General features: G+C 42.5%; 1 protein-coding gene across 2 annotated transcripts in view; it reads right to left on the bottom strand.

The window, feature by feature from the left end:
- Nucleotides 1-7,605: 7,605 nt before the first annotated feature.
- Nucleotides 7,606-20,650, bottom strand: part of slc25a36a (solute carrier family 25 member 36a) — a 17,585-nt gene continuing 4,540 nt past the window's right edge. For both annotated transcript variants that reach the window (XM_089008190.1, XM_089008191.1), the window contains 5 exons: nucleotides 19,971-20,048; nucleotides 17,900-18,000; nucleotides 10,978-11,044; nucleotides 10,613-10,902; nucleotides 7,606-8,448 (listed from right to left, as the gene is read on the bottom strand). In XM_089008190.1, coding sequence (XP_088864316.1) covers nucleotides 8,255-8,448; nucleotides 10,613-10,902; nucleotides 10,978-11,044; nucleotides 17,900-18,000; nucleotides 19,971-20,048 — 730 coding nt within the window. In that variant the 3' untranslated portion in view covers nucleotides 7,606-8,254. The remainder of the gene's footprint in view (nucleotides 8,449-10,612; nucleotides 10,903-10,977; nucleotides 11,045-17,899; nucleotides 18,001-19,970; nucleotides 20,049-20,650) is intronic.

The following is a 20,650-nucleotide window of genomic DNA, read 5'->3' as shown; positions in this document are numbered from 1 at the left end:
AGAGAGAGAGACAAAATGCATAGGAAACATTGATATTTGGACTTGTTTCAACTTTCTTGATAGTTCAAAGGCAGAGTGTAGACTGCAAGGTTAAAATATCCCATCAATCAGGCTCCACAAATAACCCGCACAAGCCATCTGTACACTTGATGCAAAAAGCTATCAACCCAGCTAAACTGAACGCATTTGATGAGGAACAAGGTAAAATGATGGCAGAGAAAGCACCTACAAGGGATCATTCCTCAAGATGGTGAAAGAAGGCTTTTAATGGTTTCCTATCGGAAAGTCATTTTTGGGATACGCACTTTTTGCCTGAGTCACTCTGTCTGGGAACCAATTAAGTTCGTAAACCAAGGTATCACTGTATTCATCCCTTGAAGGTCACTGCAAAAAAAAAAAAACAATTTCTAAAGATTCTTTTCAAGTTAATTTATCAGTTTAGCATTGCTTTTATTCGGTCTTGGTTGAATAAGAAACCAGGGGGTTGTTTAGTGCAAGGTTACTCTTTAATATGGTCAGTACATACTGTACATAGCATCCATACGGGAAGGGTTTAATGGCAACAATCTTGAAAAAACTATTAAAATAATCCATGCACGTAAAAATAACGTGCAGCTGAGACATGTAGATCGTGTAAATTAGGGGTCTTCAAACCTGTTCCTCAAGGTTTGGTTTCCTGGAAGTTTTCCACCTCTCTCTGCTGCAAGCACACCTGATTCAAATGATCAGATAATACGTGAGAGATAATCTACAGACGCTTGCAAACAATCAACATCATTTGAATAAAATCTGAAGCAACCAAGACAAGATGGAAAACAGGCAGGACATGTCCAAATTGTCCACGGAATCGTCTGCGCAAGGGAAAACATTGGAGAAATCTGGCTTCCCCTATTGGCCCTTATAATTAAATACACCTACTGCATGGACCTTTCGCGCTCATAACAAAATGGACGGTAAATTTCCTTTTCGAATCCAGATTGCTATACGCCTCCAAATTAGGTCCATTGAGTTCATTGCCTCAGCCAGCTCTCCATTTTGCTGCAGTTTTATAACAATTGAGTGTACAGGAATGAAGGCTGTAAATTGAAAACTCGTTTTAAGGACAACCGACGCCTCCGGACAAGTTGTGTCCATAATTTGTAAAATCGCTTCAAATGACTTCGACTGAGTGTATTTTACAAAGATTTCACCGCATGTAGCTAGATTTTACCTTTTAACACTCGCACTGAATAATCAGGAAGTCTTTTTTTTTTTTTGAGTTTGTGACGATTCCTGACGTCACGTCACGTCACGTCAGGAAGGCCCCTGACCGAGAAAGCGACACACAATGCATTTTGCGGTACTTTGTTTGGTCTGAAAACTTCTTGTTCAGAATCAGAATCAGAATCATCTTCATTGTCAAGTATGTAGAACACACAAGGAATTTGTTTCCGGTCGAACACGCTGCACGAGCATCATCATCAAAAAATTGCAAAGTGGCACTATACAGTTCAATTTGGGCTACTGTTCAAAGAGTTAATGGCTTGGGGGAAGAAGCTGTTTAAATGTCTGCTGGATTTGGTGCGCATGGATCGGTAGCGCCTGCCTGAGGGGAGTAGCTGGAAAAGGTGTTGGGCAGGGTGCGGAGGGTCCAGTAGGATTTTCCACACCCTAGCTTGGATTCTTGCAGTGTGCAAGTCCTCGAGAGTGGGTAGGGCGGTACCAATGATTTTTTTCCGCCGTCCGAACTGTCCGTTGAAGTCGGATTTTGTCCATTTTTGTGGCGGCCCCAAACCAAACGGTGATGGAAGAACACAGGATGGATTCGATGACAGCCGAATCCATCCTGTGTTCTTCCATGTTGATGGAATAATTAGAAGGAAAACACATAAATAACGCGATGGTGAATCGTTGTGTGTTGCACCAAGACAACTATTTGATATTCGCTGACACAAATTCCCAACAGACAAATCAGACCATTTCCAATGGAGCTTGGGCGCCATCAAGGGCATTTTATGGGTGCTACACATCAGTCCTGATGCCTCAAAATGACCCGGAAAGACTTCTTTAATCGATTGCAAACATTTATGCTTTCCTCTTCAGAAATATTTGAATCACATTCATAACTGGATGAGTAACAAGAAAGCATCTTCTCTGAATCTGAAGCCATTGTTTTGATTCTGGAGCAAGGCAAGACGTCCTGGCGTGACGCCACAAACAAGGGGGCGGGACCTTCTGAAACTGGCCACTTCCGGGTTAATTTTTAATGCAGATTTTGGACACTTTATGTCATTTTTATTGGTGTTTTGCATTTGACTAAAAATATCATCCTGCGAGTTTTGGGTATTTTAGATGCTATAAAGGGTTTTTCTGATGTCAGTTAGGAAACAAAAAAGTGGTGTCGGTTGTCCTTTAATTTTGTGAAAAAATACGGTGTGGAACTGAGAATGTACTTTACTAATTTATGGGCAATATTGTTCAATAATAAAAACAAAGGTGTAATATACACCATAATTTTATTTTCATGTTTTAGTAACAAATAAAAAAATGATCGAGCTCCCCCCCCCCCCCCCCAAAAAAAAAAAAAAAAAAAAAAAAAAAGTCCGCACACAGTCCACACATAAAAGGTAAAAATCATTTAACATGGGAGAATATCAAATAAAACGTATTCATATGAAAAATCAGCACCTGTGCAGTCCAGTATATCACATTTTGGTTACTGACCTGTTAATTAATGTGGCTAAGGAAGAGGAGGAGGAGCTGAAGCTGTTCAAAGGGATTGATGCTAATGCTTTGGGGGAGAGAACAGATAGGTCATCTTCACGATGATGTCGTGTCTACTTTGTTTTTACCAAGGGGGAAAAACTTGAGGATAATTCTTTTGATGAAACGGGTTTCACATTTCCTGGACTTGTTAAATTAATTTAAAAGGATGGACCAACTACAGTAAAGTCTCGTTATATCGATATTCTCGGGAGTCGGGAAATTATCGATATAACCGGACTATCGATATATCCGATCCTGCGGCATGTAAATTTTCTCCTTGCGTTCATAGAAATAGTATCGTAATAAGCAGTACTATCGATATAACCGATATCGATATAACCAGACTTTACTGTATTTTCAATGCTCACACTACAAATAACTTCAAAGTAAGCATATTGCTAGGACATGATAACTCAGGTAAACAGCACCTATGATGACGACATTCCAACATAACAGAAACACCCATTCCTGCAATGAAAACAAAATACAATACTACCTTTACGCTCAGAAATGTGACTGAAAGTAATGGCCCTGCAGCATGAAGTGTTCATTCTTGGCGTTTAGTATACAAAAAAACAAAAAACAAACAAACCCATAAAAAAACAACTGGTAAATTGCAACAACTCGCACATGGAAAAAAAATGATATTCGGATACAGTATTTTAAGTACACACACACACACACAATCCTAAACAGTATAATATAATTGCTCTGAGAACAGTGACACAAAATACATTTTTCATACACTTTGTCTTTCCAATGTATACACAATTGATGTGTCCACACAACAGGATGCAAAGCACAAGCCTTCAAAAGGCCCCAAAAGTGCATGTGATCAGCTGGGCTGGAAGCCAAAGAAAGGAAGTGGCGCAAGAGAGGGAATGACACTTGCGTATATTACATGGGAGGAGGAGCTTTTCCACACACACACCGTCTCACGAAATTAAATTAGTGCCATGGCGGAAAATCTTAAATTGGTTGTTACACATGCAGATGCCACAATCCATCTCTTCATCATGGTCCACACAAATATAGCGAGACAAATATGGATTCTTGTGGGGAAAAAAGTATTCTGCCGCACTTCCACTGCATATTCATTTGACAGTGGCAGATTTGGGTACTTCTTGACAATCGCATGAATCACATTTAACAAAGGATGTGGCCATTTTCACGATTAGGCAAAAAAAAAAAAAAAAAATAAAAAATCCAGACAAAGTCAGATTTTCTCCCCATCCTGCACAAGGTGTTTGAGTGCCAGCCCGCTTCATGTCCTATTTGTAGATATTTCAGTGGGGAATGCTTGAAGTCGTGTAGTGTAAATGGTAGAGATTAGCAACTTAATGAATGCAAGATACTCCTTCAAAAAGAACCCCCCCCATGCTGACATTGAAACTTGGGACAAACATTCATCAGCTGCGATAACTCTCAACTCACTTGGACAGTTTCTCAAGCAAGACATTGCCTTGAGAAAACAGTGACACGCCAAATGAGCTTTTCAGATGCAACGATGAAAAGGTTTCTTCAGCCGTCATCTGTATTTCTTTGAAGGTGTCGGACGTTTTGCTTCTTATCCAAGAAGCTTTGTCAGCAAACTAAAGTCTTACTGGTAGTTTCGGCCCTATAAATATATCCCTACTGTCCAGACGTGGCGGTGCCGGACTCTGCTATGATTGGTCCCTGCTCTCAGGTTGGGCGGAGCAGAGGACTAATCCCTGCGGCTCCACTGATTACTCTATTGTCCTGAGTGACGACTGGCTTCATTGCCCTATTTGCTCTGGTATTACCTCATTAGCATCACTAAGCATATGTTGCCTAAGCAGTCTATTGTACGAACGATCCAAATCGAACCTCACCCCACCATGGCGGTTAAGGGAAGGATTTTGCTGTTTTACGAAAATAGCTTCTTTTACTCCCCTTTCAAAGCATCTATGTTCTTTCGCTAAGATGTTAACCTCATTGTCATCAAATGTGTGGTTGCTAGCTTTTAGGTGCATATGCACTGCCGATTGAGGCCCACTAGTATTATCCCTGCAATGTTGATATATATGTCTTTTTGGATAATTTGTTTAGTCTCCCCAATGTATTGCTCTTTACGATTTTCATTCTTAAAATGTATTTTATTATGAGGTGATACCAGGGCAAATTGGGCAATCAGGCCAGTCGTCAGTCAGGACAATAGAAGTAATCGGTGGAACCACAGCGATTAGTCTTCTGCTCCCCCCAACCTGAGAGCAGGGACCAATCATAGCAGAGTCCGGCACCGCCACGTCTGGACAGTAGGGATATATATATAGGGCCGAAACTACCAGTAAGACTTTAGTTTGCTGACAAAGCTTCTTGGATAAGAAGCGAAACGTCCGACACCTTGAAAGAAGTACAGATGACGGCTGAAGAAACCTTTTCATCGATGGACCACTCCTGTACGACTGAGAGCTTACACAGACATTTTTCAGATGCATGTACTTTATATCAAACAATCTCACATCGCTTTTCCTTGAACAAAGTCTGCTTAGCTTAATGCTATCAATGTTGAACGAGAGCAAGATAGCAGGCCTATTTTCTTCATCTTCTATTACAGATGACTTCGATTACTGCCGTTTATGGAGAAGCCAGGAAGGGCTTCACATATATCTCAATAGGCTGCATTATAATGCACACGCCAGAAGTAATAGTGCAATCTCCATTGAAGTGAAGCAAAAAAAAGTAGCAATCAACCATTTACTTCATGCCAGTTATTTAGAAGCTATATCATAGAGCATTGGTCCCAAAGCACCAGTAGCGAAGCCCGACAATTACCGACGATCTAGATGATATAATCAAGACTGTTGATTCCCAGGGACAAGCTATTTACTCGATCTGACACTGCAAAAATACGCATGACGCCATGACAGAGGCCAATCACAGTTGACCTTTTCTTGCTCTACTTTAGTTGCTCTGCTCGGTGGTCCATTGGTTAGCGCGTCAACCTCACTGCAGAGGTTGTGGGTTTGATCCCACTTCAGGCCTTCCTTTTTCACCATGTCTGCTTGGGTTTTCTCCAGGTATACCGTTTTCCTCCCATATTCCAAGAATATGCATGGCAGCCTGATTGTACACTGTAATTGTCCCTGGGTGTGTGTCTGAGGGCAGATGTGATTTTTTTTGCGATTGGTTGGCAACTGCTTCAGGGTGTCTGATAGAGTGTTCTTATGCACATTCGTAAACATTATGTTACTTCATGTTTAGCCTAGTACATTTTATGTTATTTCATGTTTCATGGACTTATGAAGCTTATTAGTTGAATAGTTGCGAAAGCAGAATGTAACAAGTATCAACTTTCAGTCTAATGTTCTTCCAAATACTTGTCCGTAGCTGATTGGACAACAGATCGCTGCTGTGTACTTTAAAAACTAGTTTGAGCGGGCGGGCTTTGTTCTTTTTGGCTCCCCGCTTCAGACGAGAGATGTGCTACTTTTGTTTCACGAGAATAAAGTAGTTTTTTCTGTTCACCATCTATCGTCCCCGCTGGTATTTCATCACAAAACTTCATTGAACTCCGAACCAGATGAGAAACAGGAATTAGAACCGAACAGTGTCCCTCGCCTATACTGCCTGACGACGGCTGCGAAAGGCAGCAACCCCTGTGAGGATAAAGTGGATTGGAAAATGGAGGAATGAATTCTTTTGTTACGAGTGGAAGATGTGAACAGAAAGTCCAAAAGGAAGATGTAGACCACAACTGAATGTGCAGATAAACTGAAGATGAAATTATTTGGACAAGAGGTGTTCCTCTACATTAGGGGTCGGGAACCTTTTTGACTAAGAGTGCTATAAAAGTAAAATATTTAGAAACATTTAGAACATTTTCTTTCCTCTAATGCTCCGGTGCATTCACGCTGAAGTGCACAAGTTGGGCGTGAAGTGCACTAGTTGGGCGTTTACCTGTTTCAACATGACGGCCACTATCATCCAATCAAAATGGCGTTTTCGGCCATTCTAGGTCAGTGTCATCCAATCAAAATTGCGCTTTCCGCCAACTGCAGCCCCAACGGGAAACGAACGGCGAAAAAAAACGACAATATGTATTTAGTTTTATCGGCGAGCCATATGCAATCATCAAAAGAGCCATATATGGCTCGCGAGCCAAAGGTTCCCGACCTCTGCTCTACATCGTTTTATGGAGATGTCCCCAAAGCGACGTGAAGCCATTTTGCAAATTATGACCTCAAAAAATGGGCAAGGCAACAATTCTGCTGAATGCGAGCGGAGTTTCGACAACCTGCCTTCGTAAAGTTAGCCATTTCGTCACCATTGACCTGTCATGCAGTTACTAAAACAAAGCAGCAATCAATCCTGTCCTTTTTTGTTCAGTTGCAATGATGTTAGCACCATGTAGGATTATAACGTTTTAAAAAGTAAAAAATAAATAAAGACGGGAATGTTCAGGGGTATTTTCTTTGGAGTTCATTGTGTTGTTTTATATTCTTGTGCATTTGGTTAGGATTCAGCTGTGTAACAAAAGTTTTGGTTTTCAATGTATATAATTTTCCTTTCAGTTTTCAACTGGCAACTGAAAAAGACTTTAGTTTCAATAATCAACAGATTTTTTTCCATGATCACCTTTATCATAGGGCCCCACTGAACTGTTGTTTTGTCTGAACACAAAAACAGAAAATTGCTTCATTTAAAAATAAATAAATAATCATCTTCAGTTTTGAATAGTGACATTTCAGCCAGAGACTGTTACACCCGCGCTGCAAGGAGAGGTACTGCTGTCAGGCTTCTTAATCCTCACATGTGAATGGAAAAAAAAACCTGGACTCTTGTACTGTAAATAGCACAGCCACCTTATGTTGATGCAAAACAGTAACATACAGTATATCAATATGCTTTTTTTACTTGCACTATCTAGTTTTTTATGAAACATTTTTGCACATTTGTTACAGCATACAAACTCATTATTTTGATATTTTTATTATGCTTAGAATATCTTGTTTTTATCTTTTCACCCCCACCCCACCCCCTTTCGACCAAATTGCTGCTGTGGACTGCAGATGTCCCCATTGTGGGACAATTCAAGGCTTTCTGATTCTGATTCACCAATTCTAATCCTTTTATTTCAATTTTCCCTGCCCACTGCAGTCGTGTTCAAGCCCTTCCCCCCTCTGAAATGTTCTCTATTTGAATGAAAAGCAACAATTTACCAATCAATCATTTCGAGAAACAACACGCAAGGCGATTCAATTGTGCTCATTAACTTCTTTTCAGAGGCTCCTTCTGTTTGGGCATCTTTGTTTCTTACCAAAGGCAACATACAGCAATCTGTCTCTTCAGTGAAGCCAAAAGACGGGAAACTTACAGTCTATGGGTTAAAATAGTACCAAAGGGTTTCCCTCCTTTCAGGTGTGACTGTGACTTGTCTATACTCTGGCGGTCCATTTCAGCTTCTTGGGTTGTCCTTTGGTCGTCATTTGCTCCTTGCCAAAATGTCTGAGTCTGTACACAGTTGGAAGGAGCACAGGTGTGGCCGCTAACGGCCAAACAAGTAGACCACCACTTCATACGTACACATCATGATGGCCGTGTTGGGAATCTGTCTAACAAGGTGTGTGGTGAGGCCGCGGTAGAGTGCCCGGTAACCCTCCTCTCTGGGCACGGTCAGCAGAGTTTGGAAGAAGGAGCGGTATTTGCTCCCTTCTTCTCGTAGCCTTGTGCGGATGACCTCTGCAGTTTGAAAGTGGAGGAATGACACTTAGATTAGTACTTGAGAAATGAAACTAAAGACATAATCTTAGCATTTCATAAAACCATCCATCCATCCATTTTCTGCCGCTCATCCAGGGTTGGGTTGGGTTCCAGCCACTTCTTCCAGCTCGTCCTGGTAGATCCCGAGGTGTTCCCAGGCCAGCTGGGAGACATACTCTCTTCAGTGTGTCCTGGGTCTCCTGCCAGTGGGGGAAGCCCGGAACAGCTCACCAGGGAGGCGTCCAGGGGGAATCCTAATCAGATGCCCAAGCCACCTCAACTGGCTCCTCTCTATGTGGAGGAGAACCGGCTCGACTTTGAGCCCCTCCCGGATGACCGAGCTTCTCACCTTATCTCTAAGGGAGAGCCCGGACACCCTAGGGAGAAAGCTCATTTCGGACGCATGTATCCGCGATCTCGTTCTTTCGGTCACGACCCATAGCTCGTGACCATAGATGAGGGTTGGGACGGAGATCGACCGGTAGATTGAGAGCTTTGCTTTTTGGCTCAGCTCCTTCTTCACCACGACAGATCGGTACAAAGTCTGCATCACAGAAGACGCCGCACCAATCCACCTATCGATTTCTTGCTCCCTCGTACACTCATTCATGAACAAGACCCCCAGATATTTGAACTCCTCCACTTGAGGCAAGATCTCCTCCTCGACCCAGAGAGGGCACTCCATCCTTTCCCGACTGACAACCATTATCTCGGATTTGGAGGTGCTGATTCTCATTCCAACCGCTTCACAATCGGCTGCAAAACGCTCCAGAGAGAGTTGGAGAGCCCCGCTTGAAGGCCCCAAAAGTACCACATCATCTGCAAAAAGCACAGGTGCTATACTGAGGCCACCAAAACGGAACACTTCAACGCTTCGGCTGCACCTAGAAATTCTATCCATAAAGGTTATGAACAGAATGGTGACAAGGGGCAGCCTTGGCAGAGTCTGACATCGGTCATATAGGGACTGAATGGCCCATATCAGGCGTTCCAGTACACCATACTGCGGAGAATACTCCATACTCCACAGAACTCCTCGAGGGACATGGTCAAACGCCTTCTCCAAGTCCACAAAGTACAAGTAGACTGGTTGGGCGAATTCCCATGCACCCTCGAGTACCCTGCTAAGTGTTGGAACACACCCTCCAGTTCCCCTTTTTAAAAAGGGGGACCACCACCCTGGTCTGCCAATCCAAAGGCACTCTCCCCGATGACCACGCGATGTTGCAGAGGCGTGTCAGCCAAGACAGCCCCGCAACATTCACAGACTTGAGGAACTCCGGGCGGATCTCATCCACCCCAGGGGCCTTGCCACCGAGGAGCTTTTTAACCACATAGGTGACTTCAACCACAGAGATCGGAGAGCCCATCTCAGAGTCATCCTCACAGTGCACCGCTAACACACACTGCTTTCCCCTCCTGAGACGCCAGATGGTGGACCAGAATTTCTTCGGCTTCCGTGGCCTCACCGAATTCCTCCCATGCCTGAGTTTTTGCCTCGGCGACCACCGAAGCCGCATTGATACCTGTCAGCTGTCTCAGGGTTCCCACAGGCCATATAGGCCCGATAGGACTCCTTCTTTAGCTCGACGTCACCCCTACCACTGGTGTCCACCTGCGGCAACTTGCCGCCACGACAGGCACCAACCACCTTACGGCCACAATTTCGATTGGCTGCCTCAGCAAGGCAGGTACGGAACATGGTCCATTCTGACTCAATGTCCCCCAACTCCCACGGGACGTGAAAAGTTCTTCCGGAGGTGGGAGTTGAATCTCCTTCTGTATGTAAATTTCTCCACTGCAAGACTAATAAAGGGAAATCCAATCCATTTTGTGATCGGTTCATTTCAACTTCCTGATCAGTGATCGGCACTCCAAATTTAAACGCAAACTCGCACCTTGTAATCAAGACCCATACCTCACTCAAATTCTGACTTTATATTTGTGTGAATAAAAAACCTCACACATACTATGCTGAATATGTCTATTTTTACTTCTATTTTATATTGATTTATATTTTTGTGTTCTTTACGACTGGTAGTGTGAATTCCTCTTGTGGTTGAATAAAATCTCTGTATCTAGCAGGTATGCAGTTCCATAAATCCTTTTACAAATCGGTTGAGTGACAATTGGCTCTCGTTACCGTGGGGGTATGCAATGGTGGTGGCGCAGGTTTTGGAAGTGGCTGCAGCGAGCATCATCCCAACGAAGTCTGAGGCATCTTTGACACACTCCTCCTCAGCCTCCATGCCAGTCTGAGTCCTCAACTGTAGCAACTTCCGTTTGATGCTTTCATAGATGACAAAATGGATAACCGTCTCAGAGATGCCCGCGTACGACGCCGACATGCCCTTGTAAAAACCTCGCAATCCGTCCAACTGGTACACCCGCCGAACACAGTCAAGGGCATTCATGCGACGTTCGCCCCGGTTCCTGCAGTCACAACCAGACGAAAATGAACATGTTCCCACAAAGACAACATCCAATGCTGCTTTTCTTGTTTCTCACCTGGAGTCAAGCTGCATGCGTGTCTTTATCAGCCAAATGGGATTGGTGGCTGTGATGGCTGTGAACCCTAAAAAAAGAGCAATCAAGTTCAGACAGGCCTAGAGTCAGTTGGAAAGACTACATTATATCCCCAAACACAGATCTGTTCTATGCAAGTATAGGGTCAACAGACCTTTTTGTGGATTTCATGGAACTCCCAATTGACTTCCAAATGTAGTCACAGAAAGGAAATGTCTTTATGTAGGTTTGCACCATATGCACAGATTAGTATTATGATTCTTCACTTTTCCTGGTTGATTGGAACCGGAACAGCAAAGAAGGGTTTGCCCGCCCACCCCCTCCACCATGAATTTTTTCCTAAGTATAAATGGGCATCAGCATGTTTAAAACATTTAAAAAGTGATTATAGTTTTCACGGAGACAAAGACTATAGAGGTACAAGTATTTCCTGAAATATTTACTGATGAAACCCGAATATAATAATCAACTTTCCTGAACTTTGGCTTCTGAGATTCAAAGGGACTTGTGTTCCTGGTGTCGAAGGTGGCTCTCACCTCTGTACATTGTGTAAACTTCTGTATATTTGATACGCCTTTCTTTTCAGAGAATGTTAAATGTAAAAGCCCACCATGAAGATGCCATTGTATGTATTTTCTTTACTGTGAAGTGGGAAGTGCAGTATAATTGAGTGAGGCCATTTGCAGAAGAGCTAAGACCAGAGCCAATGGGAATTTGGTCCCATCTAACATCTTGGTGCATGAGCCCGATGATGGCGCAGGTCGGTTTAAGAGAAGAATAGAAAGAGAAAGACAAGGAGGAAGATAAAGAGGGAAGAAGTAGAAATTCGCGTCCATGGCGTGTACTCACGGGGGAGGGGCAAAGCTCCTCCAGCTCCTCCCCGCTGCAGCTAGTAGCCTGCAGATATGGGGGGCTCGGATGACGGGGGGTGTCCCACCCAATCACGCAGGGGTGAAAGCTTTACAGTAAAGCCCTAAAATAGACACAGGCTTTTCTGGACCACAATCACACACAAGCAGGAGTCACATACACCCACCCGACCCAATCCAGAACCTTCTGTAAAGTTGGCTCTTTCCCCGACTCAAGAACCCATCCCCTTTCATATGTTAATTTATTTAGTTTCACTTTTTTTGCAGTAGTCGACTCCCACGTTATGGCGAATTCATCCCACCCTTTATTCTTCGCTATTCGATGAGCCAACAAAAATGCAGACCAAAAAGAGGCCAGATCAAAATTCCAGTTGCAGGTCAAGAACTGAATAAACAAGCCTATGCACACACACACACACATACACACGCACACACACACACACACACACACACACACACACACACACACACACACACACACACGCACACGCACAAACAAACACACTTATTATACATATATGTTTTAATCACCTGTGCAGGTATTCAGAATGTTTTCTTAATACTTTGTAGAAGCACTTTTGCAAGCAATTACAGCGTCAAGTCTTGTTGAATAGGTTGCTACAAGTTTGGCACATCTATTTTTGGGCAGTTTTCCGATTCCTCTTTACAGCATCTCTCAAGCTCCATCAGGTTGGATGGGGAGCTTTGATGCACAGCCATTTTCAGATCTCTCCAGAGATGTTCAATGGGATTCAATTCTGGCTGCGCCACTCACCAACATTGACATGGTTGTTCTGAAGCCACTCCTTTGATATTTGATGAAACGCCATCCCAGTCTGAGGTCAAAAGCACTCTGGAACAGGTTTTCATCCAGGATGTCTCTGGACATGGCTGCATTCATCTTACTGTATATGACATACATATACAGTGTATGTGTGTGTGTGTATATATACACACACACACACACACACACATATATACACACACACACATACAGTGGGGCCTCGGTTTACGAACACCTTGCCTTAAGCCTTAAAGGACAACCGACGTCTCCGGACAAGTTGTGTCCATAATTTGTAAAATGGCTTCAAATGACTGAGCGTATCTTAATAAGATTCCACCGCATATAGCTATATTTTACGTTTTAAGACTCGGTCTGAATATTCAGCAAGTCTTGTTTTTGAGTTGGTGACGAGTTCGTACATGACGTCACAAAAGGACCGCCCCCTGACACATTGTGGCATCCTTCCATCACGTCAATGTATTTTGCTGTACATGTTTGGTCTGAGAACAGTGTTGCATCCAAAAGACGGCAGAAGAGGGACTCCAAGCTCCATATAAGGAAATTATCAGCCTGTGGAAGCGGAGGTGGCCACTGGAGGTCGCCATTTTGTGCCTTTTTTCTGGTGATCCATTGTTGCCCCAATGTTAAATTCTTTAATCGATTGCAAACGTGTCTGCTTTCCTCTTCAGAACTATTTGAATCATATTCATAACTGGATGTGTAACAAGAAAGCATATTCTCCAAATCTGAAGCCATTGTTTGGATTCTCCAGCAATGCAAGACGTCTTGGCGTGCCGTCACGAACTGTGGGCGGGACTTTCTGAAAATACCCAATTTGCAGCTCAATTTTTTGCAGATTTTGGACACCAAGTCATTTTTATTGGTGTTTTGCATTTGAATAAAAAAATCATACGGCGTGTTTTGGGTATTTTAGATGCTATAAAACGTTTTTCTGATGTCAGTTAAAAAACAAAAAAGTGACGTCGGTTGCCCTTTAAGAACTTTTCGGTTTACGAACGTTACATTTATGAACATTAAACCTTGGATTAAGCACTATTTTCACGATACACACCCCCCCACCATGGCTGGCGGATTAATCTTCGGCGGAAGAACACCAAAGCACACGACCGAACAGCGCCCCAGCCGGCCTACCTTTCCACACCCCCTTTCTATGAGTGCACACATCGATCGTCTTCAACGATACTTTTGCCGTTATGGGACCAAAAGCGACCCCACCACATGCTTGTGTTCAGCCGAAGAAGACACAAAACAAAATTACAGTCGAGGAGAAGGAGATCATTGAGAAACATGAATGAGGTGTGCGTTTGTGGCATCATCAGTGCACACCGCTCAGCCTGACACATTTCCTACGCTGTGTGTCACGTCCCTGAGAGTAACTTTCTACTACCATTCTACAAATAAAAAGCCCGGTATGCTAAGTCCACCATTGCTACCATCCTTCGCCTGAAAGCTTTACATAAAGGCGTTGTTCAGTTGATGCTTTCACGTGACTAATTGTCACGTGCGAGTTGACAGCTGGGTCAGGGCCGCCGCTCCCGACCTCCGCCAGCTGATGTCAATTCCCTGATCACCAATACTGGGACGTTTCAACGAGTCGCTGTCACCTCACCAGTGACATGATTACGACGCCTCACGCCTCGCCAGTGTCGTGGACTTGCCAGCACAAGAGTTTGCTTCGCCCGAGGTGATTGTTAGCCGCGATGGCGTAAGTTTGTTGCTTTTCGGGATCACGTGTGTTTTTAACCCTGCGTGCCATTTTATTTTGCCTAGCTTGATAGGCTGGACGGATCGCCCCGCCCGTCTTCTTTTGCCGGGTCCGTGGAATCATCGGACTCGCACCTTTTGTTGTAATAAAATCTCTGGCAACACCTACGTCTCTGCTGCCTGCTGAGCTGCTAGAAAAGGCTTGGCATGATGTTACCCTTCGATCCTTGAAAGCAGCATGGAAGAATTTGTGATGTGCAGACTTTTATTGAACAGTTCCATCCAGAAGACTGTGGCTATGAGAATCATCAACATGATGAATGATAATGTGATGCCTCAGTGTCGCAAGACTTTACAAGCCAGAAAGTAACAGGTGTCAATTAAGAGCCATCAACGACGATCACAAATGTAAATAAAGTGACTTTATTATACAGTGCAGTGTATTTCTTTCATCAGAATACAATAGCACATTTATTATACATAGAATAAGGTATGTTGTGTGTAGTTTTAAGGCTTATTTAGTTGAAAATTATATTTTATGGAGACCTGGGACTGGATTATTCTCATTTTAATGGTTTCCTATGGGAAATTAATTTTGGGGATACACACTTCGCATTATACACTGTCTGGGAACCAATTAAGTTTGTAAGCCAATGCCCCACTGTGTGTGTGTGTGTATATACAGTAAAGTCTCGTTATATCGATATTCAAGGGAGTCCGAAAAAATATCGATATAACCGGGACTATCGATATATCCGACCCTATTTGCATGTAATTTTCTCCGTGCGTGCATAGAAATAGTATCGATATAACCGGGACTATCGATATATCCGATATCGATATAACGAGACTTTACTGTATATATATATATATATATATATATATATATATATATATATATATATATATATATATATATATATATATATATATATATATTTCTTGATACTGAATTGCTGTTTAACTAAATTAGTTTCTTTAGCTATTGTCACAGAGGCATGTCATATGTGGCGGAGATCATGTATTGTATTGCAATAGACTTGCGCCAGTGGCTGTCAAAACGCGTAAATGGCGCAAGGGTGCGGTCCAGATGCGTCCATGAGGAAGTATTCAGCAGGTGAACCTTGCCAACTCGATATGATCCCTCTCACATGATGCTTGGCCCGTTTGAGCGTGCATTTGTGCCTTGAAAATAGAACTGTTGCTGTGTTGTGAAATATGAAGCGGCATGAGTGCATCTTTAAAAGAACACCAATTGCCTCAATGAACAAAAATTATGAAATGGTGCCATTGAATATTTGTTCTGTATCAGTGACAAGGTTACTGTTTCCATCCATCCATTTTCTAGACCACTGTATCCTCATTAGGGTCGCGGGGGTGCTGGAGCCTATCGTAGCCGTCTTCGGGCACTAGGCGGGTACACCCTGAATTGGTTGCCAGCCAATTGCAGGGCACGCAGAGTCAAACAATCATCTGCACTCACACCTAGGGATTATTTGGAGTGTTCAATCTGCCTGCCATGCATGTTTTGGAAATGTGGGAGGAAACCGGAGGACCCACACAATCCCAGTGAGAACACAGGGATGCCAGAGGAGGACTTGAACTTGCGACCTCTGCAGTGTGATGCCAGCGTGCTAATCACAGACTCCTGCGCCGCCTGGGCACGCACACAAGCACGCACACATACACACGCACGCGCACACACATACACACACAGACTCGCATCCAGAGATGTCCGAACGTTCACAGAGGAGGTGAGAAAGTGCTCAGGGAAAGCAACAGAGGAAAATACAAACGAGAAGCGAAAACATTGCTGGAAGCAATGCAATAATCATTACAATTAAAAGCCACAGCTTGCTAACACTAATTAAAAATACCATCATACCAGTGGAATGAAATGAGGAGCTACCTGACGTGTCCGCCCGAGTGCCAGGGGCCCCTGTTGACCACTGGGGGCCGTGCTCTTTCCTCTATACAGACAGAGCAAAGAAGGGGGCCCAGACCACATTGTATAAGTAAGGGATATTGAAACCATTTATAGCTCTCTTAGGAGGCATCAAAGTAATAATAATAATAATAATAATAATAAAATAATCATGGAATAAAGAGGGAAGGATGATGGTGACGAAAAAAAATGAAATGATATTCTGATTTTTTTTCTTCCAATAATTTCTGATAAGCACAACCTAAACTTTAAGGACCTTGTGGAGTTTTACCCAATTGAACAAACAAACTGCATATTAGTTAAGATGTTTGCCCCGCCACATTGACACTCAATCATGTGGGCTGGAGAAGCCATCACGCAATGATTTACTGTTCCACCATCTGAGTCAGAGAAATGTCGACAAATTCCAAGGACAAGAACTTGCGATGGCATAGTGGAATCTCAAATTTCAAACGTCAAAATTTTCAGAGATTACATGCTTTTCAAAGTGACAAAGATATTGCGCAAGACAGAAAATCCACTTTGTCATCATTTTACTGAAAATCGAGAGCTGTCAAAAATCATTCTCATAGTGCCAAGACTCCTTCAAGTGCTACATAAAGAACTACAAGTGCATAGTGCTAGAGTGGCTTCACCTTTTTTTCTTAACCCAGTAAATCATGTATAAGAAGTTACTTTATTTAATTTTCAAGTATAAAATACACTGAACCTTTCAGTGCTTTTGTTAGATACACCTAATGTGCAGTACATTTTTTATTGAATGCTCAAAATGAGTTGGTTTTTTTTCTGCGTCCAACAATTATCAAATTACGCATTGACACATGAGGTGCAAAGACAAGAGAAAACACTTCATCGCGTAAATTGACCTCAATTTCATTCTACAGACAACTTTTACTTGTCATGGAGTGTCCACGAAATGAGGGAATACTGCAATGTTGGTCTGATCGAACTCACTCAGTCAAAGTTACTTTAATTTTCACGCTAAAGGTAGTAAACTCCGCAACTAAGGTTACTGTTTTCAAAATTGAATAAATACACTCACATTTATTTTTGCTTACTAATGCTAACTCATAAATGGGGATGTAAAACTTCTGTATAAAAACAACAGTTTGAACTTTAAGGTTCCACTAGCCTTTTTTCAAAAACATGCCTTTTTCAGACGCATTTCTTTTAGATCGTAAATTATGACAGAAAGTTTTATGAACCTTTTTTTTTAACTTTCACTACAGACTTTTGACTGATCCTTAGAGTCTAAATTGTGCTTTCTGGTTCACCTTTTTTTATCTATTAGTGGAAGTAAAACCACGATATAGTTATTACTAGCTTTAGCATTTCTTGAAATATTAACGAAGGTATGCAGTTTTGATGAACCCACACATGTAGATGAGTGATGGGTGGAGGTCGAGTAATTCAACATCAGGAAACATTATTTATCTGGTTAATATGAATTCTTTCTTTGGCCTATCTGTCAAGAAACCCATCGTGTCGAGACAATTCTCAGGCAGACTGACTGACAGAAAGCCAGTTATCCAGACAGACAGACAAATAGACAGTGGGGTGGAGGAGGGTGCTCCTGGTTACCTGCCATTCCAGCGGACACCATGTGCACCTGAGTGGAGTCTGCCTCCAGCACGCCATTCAGCTTCTCCTTGGCTGTTGAGTAAGTAGCAAAGTAGATCGCCCTGTGGCAAATATGGGGATGAGGATTAATGGAGGTGGGTTGTGGAAAGACTGGTTTCCATGCTTAGATGTAGAAAAAAATATATATTTTAATGGTGGAGAGGGCCACAATTTTCCACGTGAGCTACTGGGGGGCGGGAATTTGATTACAACATCTTATTAGGAAGTGCACACACTTTCTATTAATGATGAAGTATGTGTGCACTTCCGATTAAGATGTACTAACCAAAATCCAACGATGCCTGGACGTTGAGTGAGACATAAATTAAAAAGAAATGCAACGGTTTGAGCATGTCTGCCTCGCGGTGCACAGGTGCAGGGTTTGATTCCGGCTACGGACTTTCTGTGGAGAGTTTACATGCTCATCATATGCCTCTGATGGTCTTCTCCCGGTACTCTGGTTTCCTCCCACATTCCAAAATCATCCATGGCAGCTGAAAGGACAACCGAAGCCTCCGGACAAGTTGTGTCCATAATTTGTAAAATCGCTTCAAATGACTTCGACTGAGCGTATTTTACAAAGATAGCTAGATTTTACCTTTTAAGATATACCTTTTGTTTTTGAGTTGGTGACGATTCCTGACGTCACGTCACAGAAGGAACGCCCCTGACATCACGAACAAGGGGGCGGGACATTCTGAAACTGGCCACTTACGGGTTCAATTTGAAATAGTTTTTGGACACTTGAAGTCATTTTTATTGGTGTTTTGCATTTGACTAAAAATATTATCCTGCGTGTTTTGGGTATTTTAGATGCTATAAAATGTTTTTCTGATGTCAGTTCGGAAACAAAAAAGTGGTGTCGGTTGTCCTTTAATGGAACACTAAATTGTGCCAAGGTGTAAGTGCGAGCGAAAGTGGTTGTTTGTCTATGTGTGCCTTGTGGTTGGCCGGCAACTGATTCAGGGTGTACCCTGCCTAATGCCCAAATGGATAGGGTCCAGCATGCCTTGCGACCCTTGGGCGGATAAGCGGATTAGAAAATGGATGGATGTACGGATCAATCCAATGATTTGCAAATCATGTTCAATACAGGCTTCATTTAATACACAACAAAGACAAGATATTTAAACTTCAAACTGATGAAGTTGATTGGTTGAAGCAAATAATGATGAACTTATAATTTCATAGTTGCAACATCTTCCCAAAAAAGCTGGGTGAGTCATGTGGCAAAACAGACTGAGAAAATTCAGAAATGCTCATTAATATTTGCTGCTGTGAAAAGTACATTTCCCCACTGCGAGACGAATACAGGCACATCCAATCCAATCCAATATACAATTTGGAGCATCCCACAGATGCACAGGCAAACTGGGAACATGTGGCTGCCATGAGTGGCTAGATCAGACATGTGCAAACTACGGCCCGCGGGCCACATACGGCCCGTTAGGCTTTGTAATCCGGCCCGCCGAACTTGCCCAAATTATAGTACAAACAGTGTCTAAAACTCATGACAAAAAGTTAGCGAACAACAGGGCAGATAACTGAAAAGTTGCCTGCCCCATTTTTCACAACTTGAAGCACAATGAGACACCTAATCACACTAAAAAACATTGTCACAAAGTATAACGTTTTTTTTTAAATCAAATTCTACCTTGCTTAATTTACGGTAATTGTGCATGGCTGTAGATTTTGCTGCAGTAGACGATTATCATTGAGGTGCACAATGCAAAGTTTGCATTGCTTCCTACGAGCCACTAAGCCCCTTTCATAAGTCTCACGTACACTTTACAGTCACGGTTTAATGTAAATGTACGTTTTGTAGCGTCACATATGTTGTTAGCTTCTTTTGAATCTTTTTTCTGGGCTGAGGTTCTGTGCAGCTATTTTGGAAAATGACATGCTGCTCTAATTTCCTGGCATAAATAAGGCTAGGCCAGTAACCTGAACCATAAAGGAGTACCTTCTGCGATTTCGGCTGCACAAAGCCTAATAATAGCACTGAGCCCAATTGTCCGAAAGAGTGATATACCTCGAAGGCGCCACACCCACAAGGTTGGGTCCAAGTCCTCGAAAGAGTGACCGCAGTCCCTCTCTCTCGAATATTAATCTGCATAGAGAAAACAGGTGATTTAATACACAACATGCAGCAGTCATATTTTCCATGTGTGGATGTGATTGGGCGTGGGGCATACTGTGAGTCCAAAACTTTCAAGCAGGAGAAATTATGTTGTTTTTTAGATTGAAAGGACAACCGACGCCTCCGGACACGTTGTGTCCATAATTTGTAAAATCACTTTAAATAACTTCTACTGAGCGTATTTTACAAGGAGTCCACCGCATATAGCCATATTTTACCTTTTAAGACTCACACTAAACATTCAGGAAGTCTTGTTTTCGAGTTGATGACGATCCCCTATCTGACGTCACGTCAAAAAAATGGCTGTCGGTTGTCCTTTAAACATAACAGTGGAAAACAGCTGCTCCATAATATTATTACAGTGGATGATTACTTCATATATTAATGAATGTCAATAATCTAGCACTCTCCATAATGACTATGTGCTAATTGAAGTCATAAAAAGGAGTGTCTTGAATAACTGTTAATATTTTCTCAGCAATAAGAGATGTCTAATATTTAACACTTAATTAGCGATTAAGGAAATATACAATTGGATGCATGTCATCACAACTGTCACAATTACATGGTAT

The sequence above is a fragment of the Hippocampus bargibanti genome, linkage group LG11, assembly GCF_051943395.1.
Source record: "Hippocampus bargibanti isolate YZ-2025 linkage group LG11, ASM5194339v1, whole genome shotgun sequence".
Taxonomy (NCBI): domain Eukaryota; kingdom Metazoa; phylum Chordata; class Actinopteri; order Syngnathiformes; family Syngnathidae; genus Hippocampus; species Hippocampus bargibanti.
Note: the sequence above shows the minus strand (reverse complement) of the source record. Positions and strands in the feature narration are given on the sequence as shown.